Source organism: Jaculus jaculus, chromosome 14 (assembly GCF_020740685.1).
Source record: "Jaculus jaculus isolate mJacJac1 chromosome 14, mJacJac1.mat.Y.cur, whole genome shotgun sequence".
NCBI lineage: Eukaryota > Metazoa > Chordata > Mammalia > Rodentia > Dipodidae > Jaculus > Jaculus jaculus.
Window position 1 is genome coordinate 12,888,488 of NC_059115.1, and position 18,510 is coordinate 12,906,997.

The following is an 18,510-nucleotide window of genomic DNA, read 5'->3' on the forward strand; positions in this document are numbered from 1 at the left end:
AAATGACTTAGCGGTTAAGGAGTTTTCTTGCAAGGCCTAAGGACCCAGGTTCAATTCCCCAACCACCACATAAGCCAGCTGCACAAAGGGATGCATAGTGCTGCAGTGGCTAGAGGTCCTGGCGTGCCCATTCTATCTGCCTCCCTCCCTCTCCACCCCCCTCTCAAAAGAAATAAGGAAAGAAAGAAAAAAATGAAGAAAGAGCGGGGGGGGGGGGGGGTGGCGCACGTCTTTAATCCCACCACGCAGGAGGCAGAAGTGAGGAATCCCCGTGAGTTCGAGGCCACCCTGACACTACATAGTGAATTCCAGGTCAGCTTGGGCTAGACGGGGACTCTACCCCGAACAAACACAACGAAAAAGAAATAAAGGAAATCTAACAATTTGACTTCCAGCCCACAAAGAGCTGGCCGGTCTTCTTCCCAGGGGCCACAACTCGCGCCAGCCTGCACCCTTACCCAGCCCCGGACAGCGGCCACTGCGCCTGCGCGCTCGGCACGCCCTGCCCAGCTAAGCAAGTCGCGCCTGCGCAGTCCCAAGGCCCTCAAAGGCTTCTTCTGCGGGCGGGGGTCTTGTGGGGGAGCGGTTGTGTTTCCGAAGACCCGCAGAGAAGGAAGAGGCCCTGGGAGAGGCGACGGTAGGAAACCGAGAGCTCCAGACCGTGGAGCACCGTCGCGAGCGTTCCCAGCACGCTGCGCGCCGCGCCGACTGAGCGTTGGACTACAACTCCCAGCGGCCCCTTCGCGGAACCCGCCGCAGCGGCGCCTTTGTGAGCGTTGTCCTCCGGGGCCACAGGATCGAAGCCCGGGCCCTCCTCCTCCGTGGCCTGAGGGACAGTGCCGAGCGAGGTACCGACGCGGACCGAGGAGAAGCCCGGTGAGGAGAGAGGGAGCCGTGGGTGCCCGGCCGGCCTGCGGGGATGAGCGGCAGCGGCCCTGCCACCGTGTGCGGTCATGGAGACCTGTGCGACAGTGTGTGGCAGCGCAGGAGACCGCGGTGGGAGGGTGCGGTGCGTGTGGAGACCTGTGTGGCAGCAGGAGACGGTGCCATCGTGTGCCAGGGTCCTGTGACAGCGTGAGAGGGACACAAAGATTGTGAGAATGTGTGCGACAGTATGAAAGGGTGCCACGGTGTGGAAAGGTACTGGTGACAGTGACAGCCTGAGAGATTGTGAGAATGAGACAGTATGAGATCGCCACCGTGTCGAGTGGCCCCGTGACAGTTCAGGTACTGCATGCGAGGCTGTGAGAATGTGTGTGACAATATGAAAGGGTGCCACGGTATGGAGAGGTCCTGTGACCGTGAGAACATGAGAGATTGTGTGTGTGTGTGTGTGTGTGTGTGTGTGTGAGAGACAGTAAGAGATCACTGTCTTGAGTGGTCCTGTGACAGTTCAGACACTTCATGAGAGGCTGAGAAGTTGCAAGAGTGTGTGTGACAATATGAGACAGTGCCACAGTGCGGACAGGTCCTGTGACAGAGTGTGAGAGGCTGTGAGAATGTGTGACAATATGAGGTTGCCACCATGTTGAGTGGTCCTGTGACAGTTCAGATACTGCACGTGAGGCTGTGAGAATGCTTGTGACACTTGAGACTGTGCCACAGAGGTCCTGTGACAGTGAAAGCATGAGAGATTGTGAGAGTGTGGGTGACGGTAAGAGATCATCACTGTGTCGAGTGGTCCTGTGACAGCTCAGATACTGCATGAGAGGCTGAGAGCCTGAGAATGTCTGTGACAATATGAGTTGGTGCCACAGTGTGGAGAGATTTGGGTTACGGGGAGAGCACGAGAGATGGTGAGAATGTCTGTGGCAGTATGAAATTGTCACTGTGTTGAGTGGTCCTGTGACAGTTCAGATACTGCATGAGAGACTGTGTGAGTGTTTGTGACAGTATGAAATGGTGCCACGGTGTGGAGAGGTCCTGTGACTATGTGGGAGGCTGTGAGAGGTTGCGCGAGTGCGTGTGACAGATGCTGCCACTGTGTTGAGGGGTCTGTGATAGTGTCCCATATTGCGTAAGCAACTGAGAAGTTGTTAGGAAGTGTGTGACAATGTGGGATGGTACCACTGTGTTGAGGGGTCCTGTGGCAGTGTGTGAGAGACTGCATGAGACACAGAGACTGAGAATGTGTGTGACAGCGTGAAAGGGTGCCACGGTATGGAGAGGCCCTGCGACAGTGAGAGCACGAGTGATTGTGAGAATGTGTGTCCAGTGCGAGATTGCCACCGTGTTGAGTGGTCTTGGGACAGTTCAGATAGTGCATGAGGGACTGTGCGAATGACTGTGACAAGATGAAAGAGTGCCACAGTGTGGAGAGGCTCTCTGACTATGTGTGAGACCGTGAGAGGTTGCAAGAATGCGTGTGAGGGCTGGAGAGATGGCTTAGCGGTTAAGCGCTTGCCTGTGAAGCCTAAGGACCCCGGTTCGAGGCTCGGTTCCCCAGGTCCCACGTTAGCCAGATGCACAAGGGGGCTCACGCGTCTGGAGTTCGTTTGCAGAGGCTGGAAGCCCTGGCGCGCCCATTCTCTCTCTCTCCCTCTATCTGTCTTTCTCTCTGTGTCTGTCGCTCTCAAATAAAAAAAAAAAAAAAAAGAATGCATGTGACCATATGAGATGCTACCATAACCATGTTGAGTAGACCTGTGTTAGTGTCACATACTGCATGAGAGACTGAGTGGCTGTGAGAAAGTGTGTGACAATATGAGATGGTACCACTTTGTTGAGGGGTCCTGTAACAGTGTGTGACACAAAAAGGTTATGAAAATGTGTTTGACAATATGAAATGGTGCCATAGTATGGAGAGGTCCTGTGACAGAACATGAGAGATCGTGAGAGTGTGTGTGACAGCATGAGCTTGTCACCGTGTTGAATGGTCGTGTGACAGTTCAGATACTGCATGGTGGGCTGGGAGGTTACAAGAATGTGCGTGTCAATATGAGATGCTGTCACTGTGTGGAGAGGGGTCCTGTGATAATGTCAGATACTGGGTGAAAAATTATGAGAGGTTATGAGATTGTGTTTGACATCATAAGGTAGTGCCACTGTGTAGAAGGGCCCTTTAGCACTGTGTGAGACTGTGTGAATACAGACTGAGAGAGGGCTGGAGGAATGGCTTAGCAGTTAAGGCGCTTGTTTGCAAAGCCAAAAGACCCAGGTTCAATTCCCCAGGACCCATGTTAGCCAGATTCGCAAGTGGGCGCACGCATCTGGAGTCAATTTGCAGTGGCTGGAAGCCCTCGCATGCCCATTCTCTCTCTCTTACTGTAATAAATAACATTTTTTTTAAAAGACTGAGAGAAACTGAGCCTTGATCAAAAAAAAAAAGGACTGAGAGAAGCCGGGCAAGGTGGCACACGCCTTTAATCCCAGCACTCGGGAGGCAGAGGTAGGAGGATTGCTGTGAGTTCAAGGCCACACTGTGACTCCATAGTGAATTCCAGGTCAGCCCCAGCTAGAATGAGACCCTACCTCGAAAAACGAAAAAGAAAAGAAAAACAAAAAAGACTGAGAGAGATTGGGACAATGAATGTGACAGAATGAGACCACACCACATGGATGAGGTGGCCTGTGACAGTGAGATTGTATTGATAGTGTGAGAGAGACTTTGAGAATGTGTGACATCATGAGTGTTCCACCTTGTGTGAACAGCTTGTGGCAGTGTTTGACCGTGATAGACTGAGAATCACAATGAGACTCTGCTGCTCACACACAGTGTGATAGTAAATCCTATGTGCGAGAGACTATTACTGTTATAATGGGCCTCAACCAGTAGGTGTGATGGGACCCTGTGAGAGAGTTTGGGTCTGTGACACTGTGTATGACGGTATGTGAGACCATGTCACTGTATGCGAGATGGTGTGATTGTTTAAGACTGCGACAGTGTGAGTCCATGTCATTGTGTGAGAGACCCTGTGGGACTGTTGGTGGCTGTGTGAACGAAGCTTGAGTGGCTCCAGCGTACTGGGGTTTTGAACTTAAGCGTGCTGATGCCTTAGTCCTAGAGCTTTTTAGCTACCATTCCTTAATTATGAAAGCAGCGAGGTAGAGTGGAAAAGAACTCAGGATTAAGTTATAATAACTCCCACATGTCCTCTAGAGCAAGTTGCTCAGAAGAGTCAAGAGTCTGGTTTTCAGGTGAAGTTTGTGATAAGCCAAGACCAGAAACAGGGTATCCTGACACTGGCCCAGCGTCTTCCAGGTCATGTGCCCCCTCTGATGCCCATTCTGTAAAGCTGCTTCTGTCAGGCATCCCCAGGATGACCTTACTTCTCATCCTTGTAGAAGTGGTGGGGACATAGTTCCTTTCACATCATCATCATCTAGGAGACTAAAAATTTAAACCTAGCTTCCAATTTGGCTCAATTATTTATTACCATCATACTTTGTATAATTTCAGGGATGAATTTTTCATGTGTCAAAAGGTAGAAAATCCTAATTTGGTAATGCTATCCTGCAGTTGCTCTAATTAAGAGATGACATTCATAAAATATATGTGGTATTCTTTGGGGAGGGGGTTCGAGGTAGGGTCTCAGGCTGACTTGGAATTCACTCTGTAGTCCCAGGCTGGCCTTATATTCAGTGATACTCCTACCTCTGTCTCCCAAGTGATGGCATTAAGGGCATGTGCCATCACACCCAGCCCTGTTATATTCATTTAAAAACTTTTTTTTTTAAAGGAATTTGCACATTGGACAGCCTGTGAGAAATAAAGCTATATGCTGAAAACAAAAAATAAAATAAAATAAAAAATAAAAACATTTTTTGTGTGTCCACCTATGAGTAGAGAGAGACAGACATGGAGAGAGAATGGCTGCACCAAGGCCTTTTGCTTCTGCAAATGATCTCCAGATGTGTGTGCTATGCTGTGCACCTGGACTTAAGTGGATACTGGGTAATCACATCCAGGCCATCAGGCTCAGCAAGCAAGCAACTTTAACCACTGAGTCATCTCTCCATTTCCCACACCGTCTTTTTTTTTAAGGTAGGGTCACAGTGTAGCCCAGGCTGACCTGGAATTCACTATGTAGTCTCAGTGTGGCCTCAAAATCATGGCGCTCCTCCTACCTCTGCTTCCCAAGTGCTGGGATTAAAAGCATGCGACACTATGCCAGGCTATAGTCCTCTTTTATTTTATTTTTAAAAGATATTTTATTTATTTGACAGAGAGAGAGAGAGAGAGAGAGAGAGAGAGAGAGAGAGAGGAGAGGGGGAGAGAGAATGGGTGCACCAGGGCCTCCAGCCACTGAAAATAAACTCCAGATGTGTGCACCCCGTTGTGCATCTGGTTAACATGGGTCCTGGGGAATTGAACCTGGGTCCTTTGGCTTTGAGGCAAATGCCTTAACCTCCAGCCCTCTAGTCCCCTTTTTAAAAAATATTTTTACTTATTTATTTGTGAGTAGATGTATTCTTGAGATATAAGGCACATAGAAGAATTGCAAATTTTTTTGATGATTTAATGTAATAACACCTGTAGCAGACAGCTTCAGGTTCACTGAGATGAACTTCCAGACCAGGCACAGTTAGGGAGGAAGGGATTTATTGAAGCTTACAGATCCAGGGGAAGTTCCATTATGGCAGAAGAAGCTGGCCTGCCTTCACAGGACCAAGCAGAGAGAGAGAAGGAAAAGCCTAAAGGTCAAAAGCCACTGCACACTTCAGGAACTCCAGCTAGACACACTGCATATCTTTAGGTTGAAATAGGAAACCCACCACCACACCTTAAGATCACCCAGGGACACTGCCTCCAGCCAGGTAGCCAGCAGATGCAAACTACAAGCAACTGAATATATTGGGGACCACCTATTCTATTCAAACCACCACACACTTCACACTACTCATGTGCAGAGAAGGAAACAGGGTTTGAGTAAAGGAGTTTCTAGCCTGGTGGTGGAACTGCACAGCAGACCTGGCATTTTATAATTTGTTTTTCCTTGCCTAGCTTTACTTCCTCAAGACTGTGCCCTTTTCCCAGAGAACTTGGAGGAGGTGGACAGAAGAGCAGCCTTATACTCTTCAAGTCTTAGCGCCATGTCCAAGGTAAGAAGCATTTCTTATTTCTTCCCAGAGATGCCATGTTTGTTTAGGTTAAAAAGGAGCATCTTTATTATCTCCCATAATTCAGCAGCCTGACAAAATGTGACTTGCTCAGGAAGTCCCCAAAAGCTTTAAATCTTCCTCCATCCCCAGGCAACTATTAGAAATTCTAAAGAAGCAAAAAGCCATTATAAAAAAAAACACAGCAAATAGTATGAAATAAGAGCCAAAAGGAAAAAACTGAAAAGATCAGTGACTTACTCAGGACTTCTCCAAAAGCTTACAAGCTTCCTCCACCCATGGCCGGTTATAAGGAGCTCTAAGGAAGCAAAAAACTGCACCTTCAAGGAGTTATAAACACTTCATTGTGAGTCTTTGAGTTACTGAGACTGAGGTGTTTGGTTGCAGCAGTTTGCCCCATCCATGAGTTTGAAAGGAAAGGAAAGCAGGAGAATACTGGGCAGTCTCAGCCGTAGTGTTTAGCAGGGATTGTTAGTTTAAGATGATTTTGAGTAATGAGATGAATCACGTCTTGAATGTGAAAGTGCGGAGCCACTAAGGCAAGCTTAGAAAGGAAGTCCTCTGTGCTCATTGGAGGTAGGGCTTTATAGGAGCAGTAAGTCTCGTTTTAGAGATCTCATGAGTTAGTAGGATGCCATAACCATGGTATTCTTGGTAATACAGTTACTTAGTAGAATTATTATGAAAAATAGAGGGACTTTTTATTGTTGTTTTTGGTTTTTCGAGGTAGGGTTTCACTCTAGCTTAGGCTGACCTAGAGTTTACTATGTATTCTCAGGGTGGCCTCGAACTCACAGCGATCCTCTTACCGCTGCCTCCTGAGTGCTGGGATTAAAGGCGTGCGCCATCACACCAGGCTTAGAGGGACATTTTTGGAGAAGAATCTCATGTAGTGCAGGCTGGCTGAAACTCACTCTGAAGCCACGGATGACCTTCAGTTCCTTATCATCCTCCCTCCACTTCCTTCAGGCTGAGATTTATAGGCTTTTACCATGACAACCAGCTAGAAGGACAAGTTTTACAAACAAGTTCCTCTGACCACTGAGCCATCACTCTAGCCCCAAGGACATTTTTTGAAAGGAAAGTAGGGAAAACACTTGAATCTATATTTCTAAAAAGATACAAAAATAGTAAATAGTATAAAATAAGAGCCAAAAGGAAAAAAAATGAAAAGATCAGTATTTAATACACAGAAACAAAGGAAAGAATTAGAATTAGGAGCTGAAGAAATGGCTCAAGGGATTAAAGCACTTGCCTGGAAACCCTAACAAACAGGATTTGATTCCCCATACCCACCTAAAGCTATATGCACAAAGTGGTGTGTATATCTGGAATTCATTTTCAGTGGCTAGAGGCTCTGGCCCACCCATTCTCAATCTGTCTTCTCTGTCTCTCTCTGCTTGAACATACATACATACATAAAATATTTAAAAAATAAAAAAAAACTTAAAAAGAATTATAATGGTGTAAGGATGGAAAACTGTTTACTCATTCACTGAGCATACAGTTACTAAAGCCTAGTGAATGTTGTGGTAAATGACAATACACAGCATCTCTTTATAGCACTTAGTGTTCACTAGTTGACTAGTTAGATGCTAATATACTTGTATAGTTTTAAATCTGTAGAAAAAGGATGGATTATTCATTTAGAAATAAACCCTTTTTCTCAAAGATTTTGTATAAATTAAACATGAAACCGCAAAACCAGCCATACAGACTGTGAGAGAATGGGTGAAGAAAGGGGAAAAAAGCCAGATTCAGAAATCATCTAGTGCAGAGACCTCTTAAAGGTCTTCTGCTCATGATTCCTTTTTGCCTGAGAATTCTTTATGTGGCTCACAGATATAAGTAAATAGGTATACAAACCAAACATTTACTTCTGAAAAAAAATTATTTCAAAACAATTGTTTGATATTGGGCTGGAGAGATGGCTTAGCGGTTAAGCGCTTGCCTGTGAAGCCTAAGGACCCTGGTTCAAGGCTCAGTTCCCCAGGACCCACGTTAACCAGATGCACAAGGGGGCGCACGTGTCTGGAGTTCATTTGCGGTGGCTGGAGGCCCTGGCGCGCCCATTCTCTCTCTCTCCCTCTATCTGCCTCTTTCTGTCTCTGTCACTCTCAAATAAATAAATAAAAATGAACAACAACAACAAAAAATTTTAAAACAATTGTTTGATATCCATATAATTCTTCCACTTATTAAGGTAAGGGGAAATTTGCATGTTAATGAGATGAAGATGCATATTTTTACACAGAGAATTAAATAATTCGCTGAAAATTTGACACTGCAGGACATAGAACATCTTCAGCAGTTTTCAGTGTTTATCAGTATTTCGATTTTATAATTGTGAGGGTTGACAATGCTATTTTGCAGAAATATGTAGTAAAACATGAACCAGAATATTTTCAGAAATTGTTGGAAATTCTTTACTAATCCCAAGCCATAATTCATTTATAACAATTTTTTTGCGGGGGGGCCTATACCAGAGCCTCTTAACACTGCAAATGAAGCTGCATCTGCCTTATGTGGGTAGTTAGGAAATTGAATCTAGGCTGGCAAGAATTTCAAGCAAGTGCCTTTAATCGCTGAACCATCTTCTCAGGCCTCCTCAATTAGTGTGTGTGTGTGTGTGTGTGTGTGTGTGTGTGTGTGTGAAACTTGAGCCAGCAACTCAAACAGCAATTCTTAAAAGCCAACATTCTTACAAAATATAGTCCAGTGATCCACTGATGTAATATTTACATGCCGAGGAATGATGGTAGGAAACTGTTGGAAGTCTATGTTATGAAGGTCTCTTGATTCTTGTCTTCTTTTTTAAAAATATATTTAATTTATTTATTTATTTGAGGGAGAGAAAGAGAGACAAAGAGACAGAGAAAGAGAGAGAGAGAGAATGGGTGCATCTGGCTAATATGGGTCCTGGGGAATCACACTGGGGTCCTTTGGCTTTGCAGACAAACACCTTAACCACTAAGCCATCTCTCCAGCCCAGTTCTTATCTTCTTGAAGGAAAGAATGGAGTCAAGAAACACTGACAGGGGCTGGAGAGATGGCTTAGTGGTTAAGCACTTGCCTGTGAAACCTAAGGACCCCGGTTCAAGGCTCAATTTCCCAGGACCCATGTTAGCCAGATGCACAAGGGGGCGCATGCATCTGGAGGTCGTTTGCAGTGGCTGGAGGCCCTGGCATGCCCATTCTCCCTCCCTCCCTCCCTCCCTCCCTCTCTCTCCCTCCCTCCCTCCCTCTCCCCCTCCCTGCCTCTTTCTCTCTCTGTCTGTTGCTCTTAAATAAATAAATAAAAATTAAAAAAAAAAAAGAAACACTGACAGTTTAAGTAGAAATTTATTTAGTGAAGCAAAGTCAGCCCTCCAAAGAGAGCCTAGAGTGGGCTGTCCCAAAGTGGGGTAGCAGCACAATGAGTTCTACATTATGGATTTTAAAGATGTCTTTATGAATATTTATAAGGTAGCTGACATTTTAATAGGGTGTGAACCTGTCCGTCCTAAGTCTTGTTGGGCCAGATGTCTCTTAGGATATGTTTTCCCATGATCCTCTAGAAAAGCCCGAGACAGGATGGGATGTCAGAGTCACATTATAAATGACATACTGAAGCCAAGTTCCTTTGAGGATTCAGAGCCTGCATTAGTGCATAGATGTGGGGGAATGGTCTGGTGCCTTAGGTCTGATGTAAGAGGAACAATCTACCTGCAGCCTCAGGGACATCCTATCATAAAGGAGCATTCTGACCATCAGGAGACCCAGCTTCCAAACTAGAGCTATGCTTTTCTTGGTTACTTCCTATCTAGCTCTTTTTTTTTTTTTTTCCCCCAAAGTAGGGTCTCACTCTAGTTCAGGCTGACCTGGAATTCAATATGTAGTCTCAGGGTGGCCTTGAACTCTCGGTGATCCTCCTACCTCTGCCTCCTGAGTGCTGGGAGTAAAGGCATGCACCACCATGCCCAGCTCTGTCTAATTCTTTTTAAAATATTTTTATTTATTTATTTATTTTGGTTTTTCGAGGTAGGGTTTCACTCTAGTCCAGGTTGATCTGGAATTCACTATGTAGTCTCAGGGTGGCCTAAAACTCATGGCTATCCTCCTACCTCTGCCTCCTGAGTGCTGGGATTAAAGGTGTGTGCCACCACGCCTGGCTCTATTTTGTTTTATTTATGTATTTATTTATTTATTTATTTGAGAGAGAGAGGGAGATGGGGGAGAGAATGGGCATGATGGCCTCCAGCCACTGCAAACGAACTCCAGATGCATGTGCCATCTTGTGCAACTGTCTTACGTGGGTCCTGGGGAATTGAACCTTGGTTCTTTGGCTTTGCAGGCAAGCGCCTTAACCACTAAGCCATTCCTCCAGCTCTAACTCTTTTTTGAGACTGCTTATAATGGGGGACTAGGCCAGTGGCTTGGTGGATAAGGTGCTTTCTGTGGAAGCATGAGCTGAATTTGGATCCCCAGAATCTATGTAAGAAAATGCCAGTGTGATGTGGTGGTGTATGCCTATAATCCTAATGTTGGGGAGGTAGAATCAGGAAATTCCTAGGGCTCACTGTCTCGCTAGTCTAGCCAAACTGATAAATGCTCTAGGTTCAGCAAGAGACCTTGACTCACAATAAGGCGAAGAATGACTGAGGACAACACTTGATGTTGACCTTTGGCCTCCACACACACATGCACCCACACACATACAGATATATATGCACACACATGCACACCATCCACACATTAAAGGAAGATCACATCTTGTGATTATCAGACATTCTGTTACTTTAAAACTTTAAAATATTTTTCCTTGCAAGCAAAGAGATAGAGGGAGAGATTGAGATAGAGTATGAGCATGCCAGGACCTCTTGCCACTGCAGACTAACTCCAGATTCATTCACCACTTTGTGCATCTGGCTTTATGTGAGTACTAGGGAATCGAATCAAAGCCAACAGGCTTTGCGAGCAAGTGCCTTTAGCCACTGAGCAATCTCCCCAGTCCTTAATATTTTAATTGATATTTTACATTGTAGGCAAAGTTTTACAGTAGACCGATAGACTTATAAACAAGAAACTCAGGCTTTTTATAAGACTTTTCTCCCTGGTCTACCTCTCATGTCTCTTTTACCTGACTCTGTAAGTAAATCATTGCATTTCGGTATGAGCCGGAAATTTTGTACAATAAAAACTGCAGTTTTTAACGTACAGCAGTCTTGAATCTGAGCCAAGGTGTTTTAGGAAGCATTTGCTGGTGTTGCATGGCATGATGGTATGCAAGATACAAAATGTACATGTATTTAGAAGCAAGGATGCAGTGAAGTCCATTCATGCAACACAGGCAAGTACTGGTAGAAACATGTTGGTTTCATGCTTTTAATTTAGAATTAATTTTTGACTATTATATGCTTAATGTTGCAGTTACTTTCTCATTGCCGAAACAATGCACCTGACCAAGAGCAGCTGATAGGAGGGACGTTTTTATATTGGCATACACTCTTGAGGGGAAGCTTCATGATGGCAGAAGAAAGCATGGCACAAGCAGAGGATAGGCGTCACCCCTGCCACGGGAGGTGGAAAACTGCAGCAAGAGAGCGAGCTAGTCTCTGTCAAAGTGTGGAGTCCACCTGCCGCAGCACAAGAGCAAGGCTCTCCCTCTCAAAGGAGTACCAGCTGGGTACTGAGCAAGCGTTCAGAACACGTGAGGTTAGGGAGACAGCTGATCCAGGTTTTTGTTTTCTTTTCGAGGTAGGGTCTCACTCTAGCCCAGATTGACCTGGAATTCACTCTATAGTCTCTGAGTGGTCTCATACTCCCCACGATCCTCCTACCTCTGCCTCCCAAGTAGTGGGATTAAAGGCGTGTGCCACCACACCTGGCGGAGACAATCTGATTCAAGTCACCACAGTCAGAAACGTTTTACTGTTGTCAACTTTTCCCAGCCCTGCATTCAGTTATAGGGTTGCAACCATAGTCTACGGAGCTGTGATCTAGAGAGGCGCTATCCAGTAACACTCCCTGTGCTTGTGATAGGAATGCTCTGTATCTACACTGTCCAATATAGCACAGACTCATCCTAATCATATCTGGCTGTGGAGACTTGTATGTGCTAGTGTGACTGAGGAACTGAATTTTGTTTTGAGATAAGGCCTCAATCAGTAGCCTAGGCTGACTTTGAACGAGTGGCAGTGAAACTGCCTCAGCCTTCCAAATGTTGGGATTTCAAGTATAAGCTGTGACACCTGACCTGAAAGAGTACATTTTTAAAATTTATTTTTAATATTTATTTGCAAGGAGAGAAAATATAGGTATGCCAAGGCCTCTTACCACTGTAAGCAAACTCCAGACACATGTGCCACTTCATGTAGCTGGCTTCATGTAGGTATTGGGGAATTGAATCTGGGGGGCCATTAGGCTTTGCAAGCACCTTTAACTGCTGAGCCATTTCCTCAGCTCTGAGACTACTTTTTTTTTTTTTTTTTTTTTTTGGTTTTTCGAGGTAGGGTCTCACTATAGCTATGGCTGACCTGGAATTCACTCTGTAGTCTCAGGATGGCCTCGAACTCACAGCGATCCTCCTGCCTGTGCCTCCTGAGTGCTGGGATTAAAGGCAATTGCCACCACACCCGGCTCTGAGACTACATTTTTAATGTTAATTGAGTTGAATGTATATAGACACATGTGGGCACACTCTCCTGTTGCTATGGTTCTCCTTATGTGGGCCAGGGGGCTCATGCCTTTGTTTTCCCCTGCCATCGTGGCGAGCCTATAAACCAAAGTGGACCTCTTTTTCCTACAAGCTGCTCTTGGTTGGGTGATTTCTATCAGCAATGAGAACCTGACTGTAACAAGACTCATACCTCTTGTAAGGAAAAACATGACTGCAACAGTAAAGTGGTACTGAGGTGTGGGATTGCTATTGTACACCTGACTATGTGGCTTTGGCCATTTGGAGCAGATTTTCAAGACGTATGTGGAAGGATTTGAAACCTTGGCCTAAGAGACACCTTGCAGTGCTGTAAGTTCAGCTTGATGGACTATTCTGGTCAGAGTTGAAAGATCTGAATGCAGTAAGAACTATGGACTGTGAGGTTTGGCTTATGAGGGTGAGAAAGAGCTTTGCTTGGACTGGGCTAGAGGCAGTTTGTGTGAGAAGCTTGCTGTTACACCCCTGTCCTGAGACTTGTACAGGGTTGTTTTGAGTAGAAATGAACTGGTGTGAGCAGAGGGATATGGCACAGAAGAAAAATCTTTGGGTGAACTGCTGCCATTTAGCTACAGTTGAGAGATTACAACCTTTGAGATTGGGCCAGCTGACCTGCACTGGGGCAACAAGAAGAATGTAGACTCTTTTGAAGAGGCCTGAATGCTCAAGGAGTATCTTGTTCAAATTCTGCTTTATCCCCCCCACCCCCCATTAACAAATTGGCACCCTGCCTGGTATTGTGGAGTATAAGAAATGCAGGAAAGAGAGGGCCATTGAGTTTGCAATGTGGTCTTGTGTTTTGGAAATGGCCATGGGCAATGTGAAGCAGGTTTGCTGGATGCCTGCATGGAGACCCCATGGGGCCATGAGGATGAACCATGTGTTGCAGTGGAGACCCCGTGGAGATGCCGGGACCACGGATAAAGGAGAGCTGCCTGCCCCGGATGAAGTTTCAGGATTGTGAGTAACCTAGCTGGAGGGGTGGAATTGGAATTCCAGAGGCTTGTTGCTGGTTAGAATTATCAGAGTTGGAGATTTGTCATTGACTAGAGTTGTTGGACTTGAAGCTACAGAGTTTGATGTTTGCCCTGGTTGTTTTAAATCTTGTATTGGCTGAATGATTCTTTGCTATACCCAATGCCATCTTTTGCAGAGTGTGTGTTTATTCTGTGCCATTATGGGCTTTGGGGGGATTTTTTGGTATTATGGCTCAGTTAAAATATCTTGGACTATGGTGATGTTTTTTTTTTTTTATGGTGATGTTTGAACATTATTGATATTGATAAAAACTATGGGGACTTTTAAGTTTGACTGAATGCATTGTATTTTACATCCATGTATGGATATTAGTTTATGGGGGCCAGGGTGGAATGTGGTGGTTTGATTCAAAACTTAGGTGTTCTGGATGCTAGGGTCTCCAGCTGGCTTATGGGTATTACAGACAGTTTACCCATGCCAATGTTTGGTACTTTCCTGTTGCTATTGTCCACCTTATGTGGGCTGGGGGGGGTGATGTCCACCGTCTGCTCATGCCCTTGTTTTCCCCTGCCATCATGGTGCTTCCCCTCGAGCCTGTAAGCCAAAGTGGACCTCTTTTTTCCCACGAGCTGCTCTTGGTTGGGTGATTTCTATCAGCAGTGCGAACCTGACTGTAACAAGACTCATACCTCTGTAAGGAAAAAAGTGCCAGCTCATATGCAAGACTTAAAAACTAATAAAGAAATTCCTGGATTAGTTCATCAACCTAGAGCAAACATGCACATCTCTGAGAGCCAACAAGAATTCTTCAGAATGCTGGAAGAAAGAAAAGTCCTTTCATCTCAGCATCTCTTCTTGAATCCCAACCTTATGCTATATATTATTTAATGCAAACCATGAAGATCTTAAATTTTATCAATATTTCAGCAGCAGATTCAACTTTAAGAATGGACTCAGGAAAGAAGAATTGTATAAGCTTCTGTCACATTAAAAGACTGGCAGGTTTCAAACAGAGGTGGATAATGAGTTGAAATAGTCGTCTGTAGTGTTCTCCGGATGTGTATAGATATTTTAAAGTGTTATATTTCTTTATTTTCAGTGACAGGTTTGGCATAGGCATGACTTTACATTGAAAATTTCCATCTCAGATCAATTGCCCAGTTACATGTGTTGGTTCAAAACGTGTTCAGCTTGCTTGATAACATTTTGTTTTACTAAAGAGAAGCATAAGAAGAAATAATTTGTCCCCATTGTAATAATGAAGATCTTTCATTTTTCTATTTTGATTTTCCCCTGCAAAGAGATTTGCTTAGTATTTAGGGGTTGACCGGAAAATTGAAGCCTGACTTTCAAGTTGTATTTTTTTGGTTTTTGGTTTTTGGTTTTTTGAGGTAGGGTTTCACCGTAGCTCAGGCTGACCTGGAATTCAAACTCACTATGTAGTCTCAGGGTGGCCTTGAACCCATGGCAACCCTCCTACCTCTGCATCCCAAGTGCTGGGATTAAAGGCGTGCACCACCACACCAGGCTCAAGTTGTATTTTTAAACAGCATTTATAAACGCTGGCAAGTAATTGAGATGATCTATTCTCTTTCCAGCATGTTTCTGTAATTTGAATTTTATCTCCTTTTACTCAAAACTGAAGTCATTGCTCCCATCTAAAATCTGATTGCCTTTTGTCTCCAGGATAGAGTGTGATGTATTTATCACAATAAAGCTTACAACATGATGGTTAAAAAAATAGACACATGTGACTATTAACTACTGTATTGCACAGCACACATTTAGACTCATCAAAAGATAAAAGCCAAGCAATCAGGGTTTTTAACTCTTCAGATAAAACAACTTTTTTGTAAAAACTTAGAGAAAAGAATTAAATGGCTTCAGTTTTAACCTGTCATAATTATGCAGGGACACAACTGTCTTCCACCAACGTCCTTATAATATAATTGGACACAGTGGGTTTGCCCTTAGGCAAGTGCAAAGCCAACAAGCAGAGCTAAGAGATAAAAGAAGGAAGAGTGTATTATTACAGGGAGCAATAAAAGAAAGTACTGGAAAGACTGCTCTCAGGATCCTTTCTATAGTTCTTTACTAGAGAAGTTTCTCTGACTGTAGGATACGCAAACCACGAGGAAGACACGGCGTCCTCTCCTGAGCACGAAGCGGCTCTTGGTGTTGCTTTGCTGCAATGCCACGGGCCGTTGATGATCCTCCTGCCCTCCTTCGGGGGACTAGAGGGAGAGGACGCAGTCTTAAGAGGCAAAATAAAGAATTAATTGAAAACAAAATAAAGTACTGGAGATATTTCCCAAGTAGTGTTTCTTCCCAAATAAAAGGAGCCAAGTATGGTGGCACAAACCTTTAACCCCAGCACTGTGGAGGGCTGAGATATGAAGATTGCCATGAGACCCTGCCTTGAAAAGTAAAATAACAAGAAAAGCGATCTCATTGGGAAAGACTTGTCCTCACATGCTCACATAGAGAAGCAGATACATGTATGTACAGTTGGAGACCATGCTTCATAAATTACATGTTTGAAAATAGTAGAAAGAACACCTCTGGGACAGAGAGGGACATTGTAATGAGTGAGCCAAGTTTAATCTTAGTGGCCTAGGAAAGTGTTCTCTGGTTTATACCTGTTCTAGCATTGGGGGCTGGGGGAGGGTGGGCCAGGGACATAACTGGAGCTTGATCTGAAAGCAGCAAAAGCCGTTCTTAACCGCCTGGTGTGTTTTCCCTCAAAGCGTGCAATGGTGTGCAAGGAAAGGAGCAGGCAGCCGTCAGCCTGTCTGTCATACAGCTGCCACTTTAGCAGGCCTTGTCCTCATGTGTTCCTCTAGAGCTGCATGGAGTTCTCAGATCAGAATGTCACTTAACTGCAGCTAACACTGGAAGATACGTCACCATTGTCACTCAGTGAACGGTACCATATTCCATTTTTCCAGTCATAGTATTTTCTTCCATTGAATTTTTCTTTTCACAGTTGATTTTCAAAATCTAATACTATGCCTGCACATTGGCATTGAGTAAAGCAAAACTACTGGTACAACTGTTCATTTTGATATAACATATGCCTGAAGTGTTTCTGTTCTTATAAACTCAGTTGTAAAAGTACGCTATTTATTTTTAAATTTTTTTGTTAGACATCTGTAAATAGGCATTATTTTTATGAGGAAATTATTTTGTGTGCTAAATGAAATTAAAAGTTTTAAGAATTTTGAAAAAAAAAAAAGATAAAAGCCAAGAAGAAAATCATGTGTGATGTTGGCCAAGTTACTCATTTTACAGATAAGGAAAAGGAGGTCAAGGGAATGACATGTTCTTTCCATGTCACTAGTTAGTGACTAAACCAGATGTAAGAAGTCTTGACATACATTGATGATGACAGGATGGTGGCTGGTGATTTGAAGAGGGTGGTAGAAAAGAACGGCATGACCGAGGAGAGTTTGTGACAGAGTCTCTTTCACTCCTCTGCTCACAGCCTCCTCCATTAGTTTCCCCATCATACTTGGAATGAAACCCAGTTCCTAACATAGTCTACAATTTAATGTGTGCTCTAGCTTCTGGCTACCCCAGACAACATTTACTATAAATCGTTACCTCTATTGAATTCAAACACTGGTAAATTTGTTGTCCTTTGAACATACCAAATTCATTCCTCTCTGAACTCTTGTATTTGCTCCTCCTTCATGTAACCCTTCTCTCAATCTTGCCATTGCTTGCTTTCCCATTTTATTCAGGTTGTTGCTCAAATAACACCTGTTCATTTAGGTGTACCTTGATTATCTTACCTGTCAGTCTCAGTTACCTTTGCTTTTTTTTTTTTTTTTTTTTTTTTTGAGGTAGGGTCTCACTCTGGCCCAGGCTGACCTGAAATTCACTATGTAGTCTCAGGGTGGCCTCGAACTCATGGTGGTGATCCTCCTACCTCTGCCTCCCGAGTGCTGGGATTAAAGGTGTGTGCCACCACACCCAGCTTTTTTTTTTTTTTTTTTTTTGAGGTAGAGTCTCACTCTAACTCCAGTTGACCTGGTATTCACTTATGAATGTTGTCTCAGGGTGGCCTCAAACTCACGGTGATCTTCCTGCCTCTGCCTCTGCCTCCTGAGTGCTGGGATTAAAGGTGTGTGTCACTATGCCCAGTTTACCTTTACCTTTATTAAAAAAGATTTATGGGCTGGAGAGACGGCTTAACAGTTAAGGTGCTTGCCTATGAAGCCTAAGGACTCATATTCAGCTCTCCAGATCCCACATAAGCCAGATGCACAGTGACATAAGCATGCAAGTCTCACGTGCACACAAGGGGCACATGCATCTGGAATTTCACTATAGTGGATGGAGGATCTGGCATGCCAATTCTGTCTTTCTGTCTGTCTGTCTCTCGCTCACTTGCTCGCTCTGTCATATAAAAAAGGCCAGCTGTTGGGCTTGCCTCAAATAAAATACTGAGAGAGATAAAGAGGCGGAGAGAGTGAGTATGGGCGCATCAGAGCCTCCTGCCACTGCATGCAAACTCCAGACGCATGCACCATTTTGTGGGTACTGGGAAATTGAACCCAGGCCATCAGGCTTTGCAAGCAAATGCCTTTAACCACTGCGACATCTCTTCAGCACTTTTTACCTGCTTCTGTTGTCATATTTTATGTTACCTGATATTACTGTCTCACATCATGCTAAGTGCCTTTGTTAGAATTTTAACTCCACAGGGAAAGAGGCTTTGTTTTATTCATGTTTGTATTCCTTAGAGAGTTGTTCTTTGCAGGGAATAAGCTTTT

The 18,510-nt window shown here is 44.4% G+C and overlaps 1 protein-coding gene and 1 non-coding gene across 3 annotated transcripts in view; both read left to right on the forward strand.

Annotated features, from left to right (window-relative positions):
* Nucleotides 1-603: 603 nt before the first annotated feature.
* LOC101608090 (zinc finger protein 583) overlaps nt 604-18,510 on the forward strand; it is a 41,631-nt gene continuing 23,724 nt past the window's right edge. Inside the window, exons 1-2 of one of the 2 annotated variants that reach the window (XM_045133692.1) lie at nt 604-876; nt 5,945-6,042. In XM_045133692.1, coding sequence (XP_044989627.1) covers nt 6,034-6,042 — 9 coding nt within the window. In that variant the 5' untranslated portion in view covers nt 604-876; nt 5,945-6,033. The remainder of the gene's footprint in view (nt 877-5,944; nt 6,043-18,510) is intronic. The other variant, XM_045133691.1, reaches the window with a different exon arrangement.
* On the forward strand, nt 15,792-15,996 carry LOC123455003. Its single transcript, XR_006633631.1, has one exon. It is a non-coding gene; the product is annotated as a small nucleolar RNA U3 (small nucleolar RNA).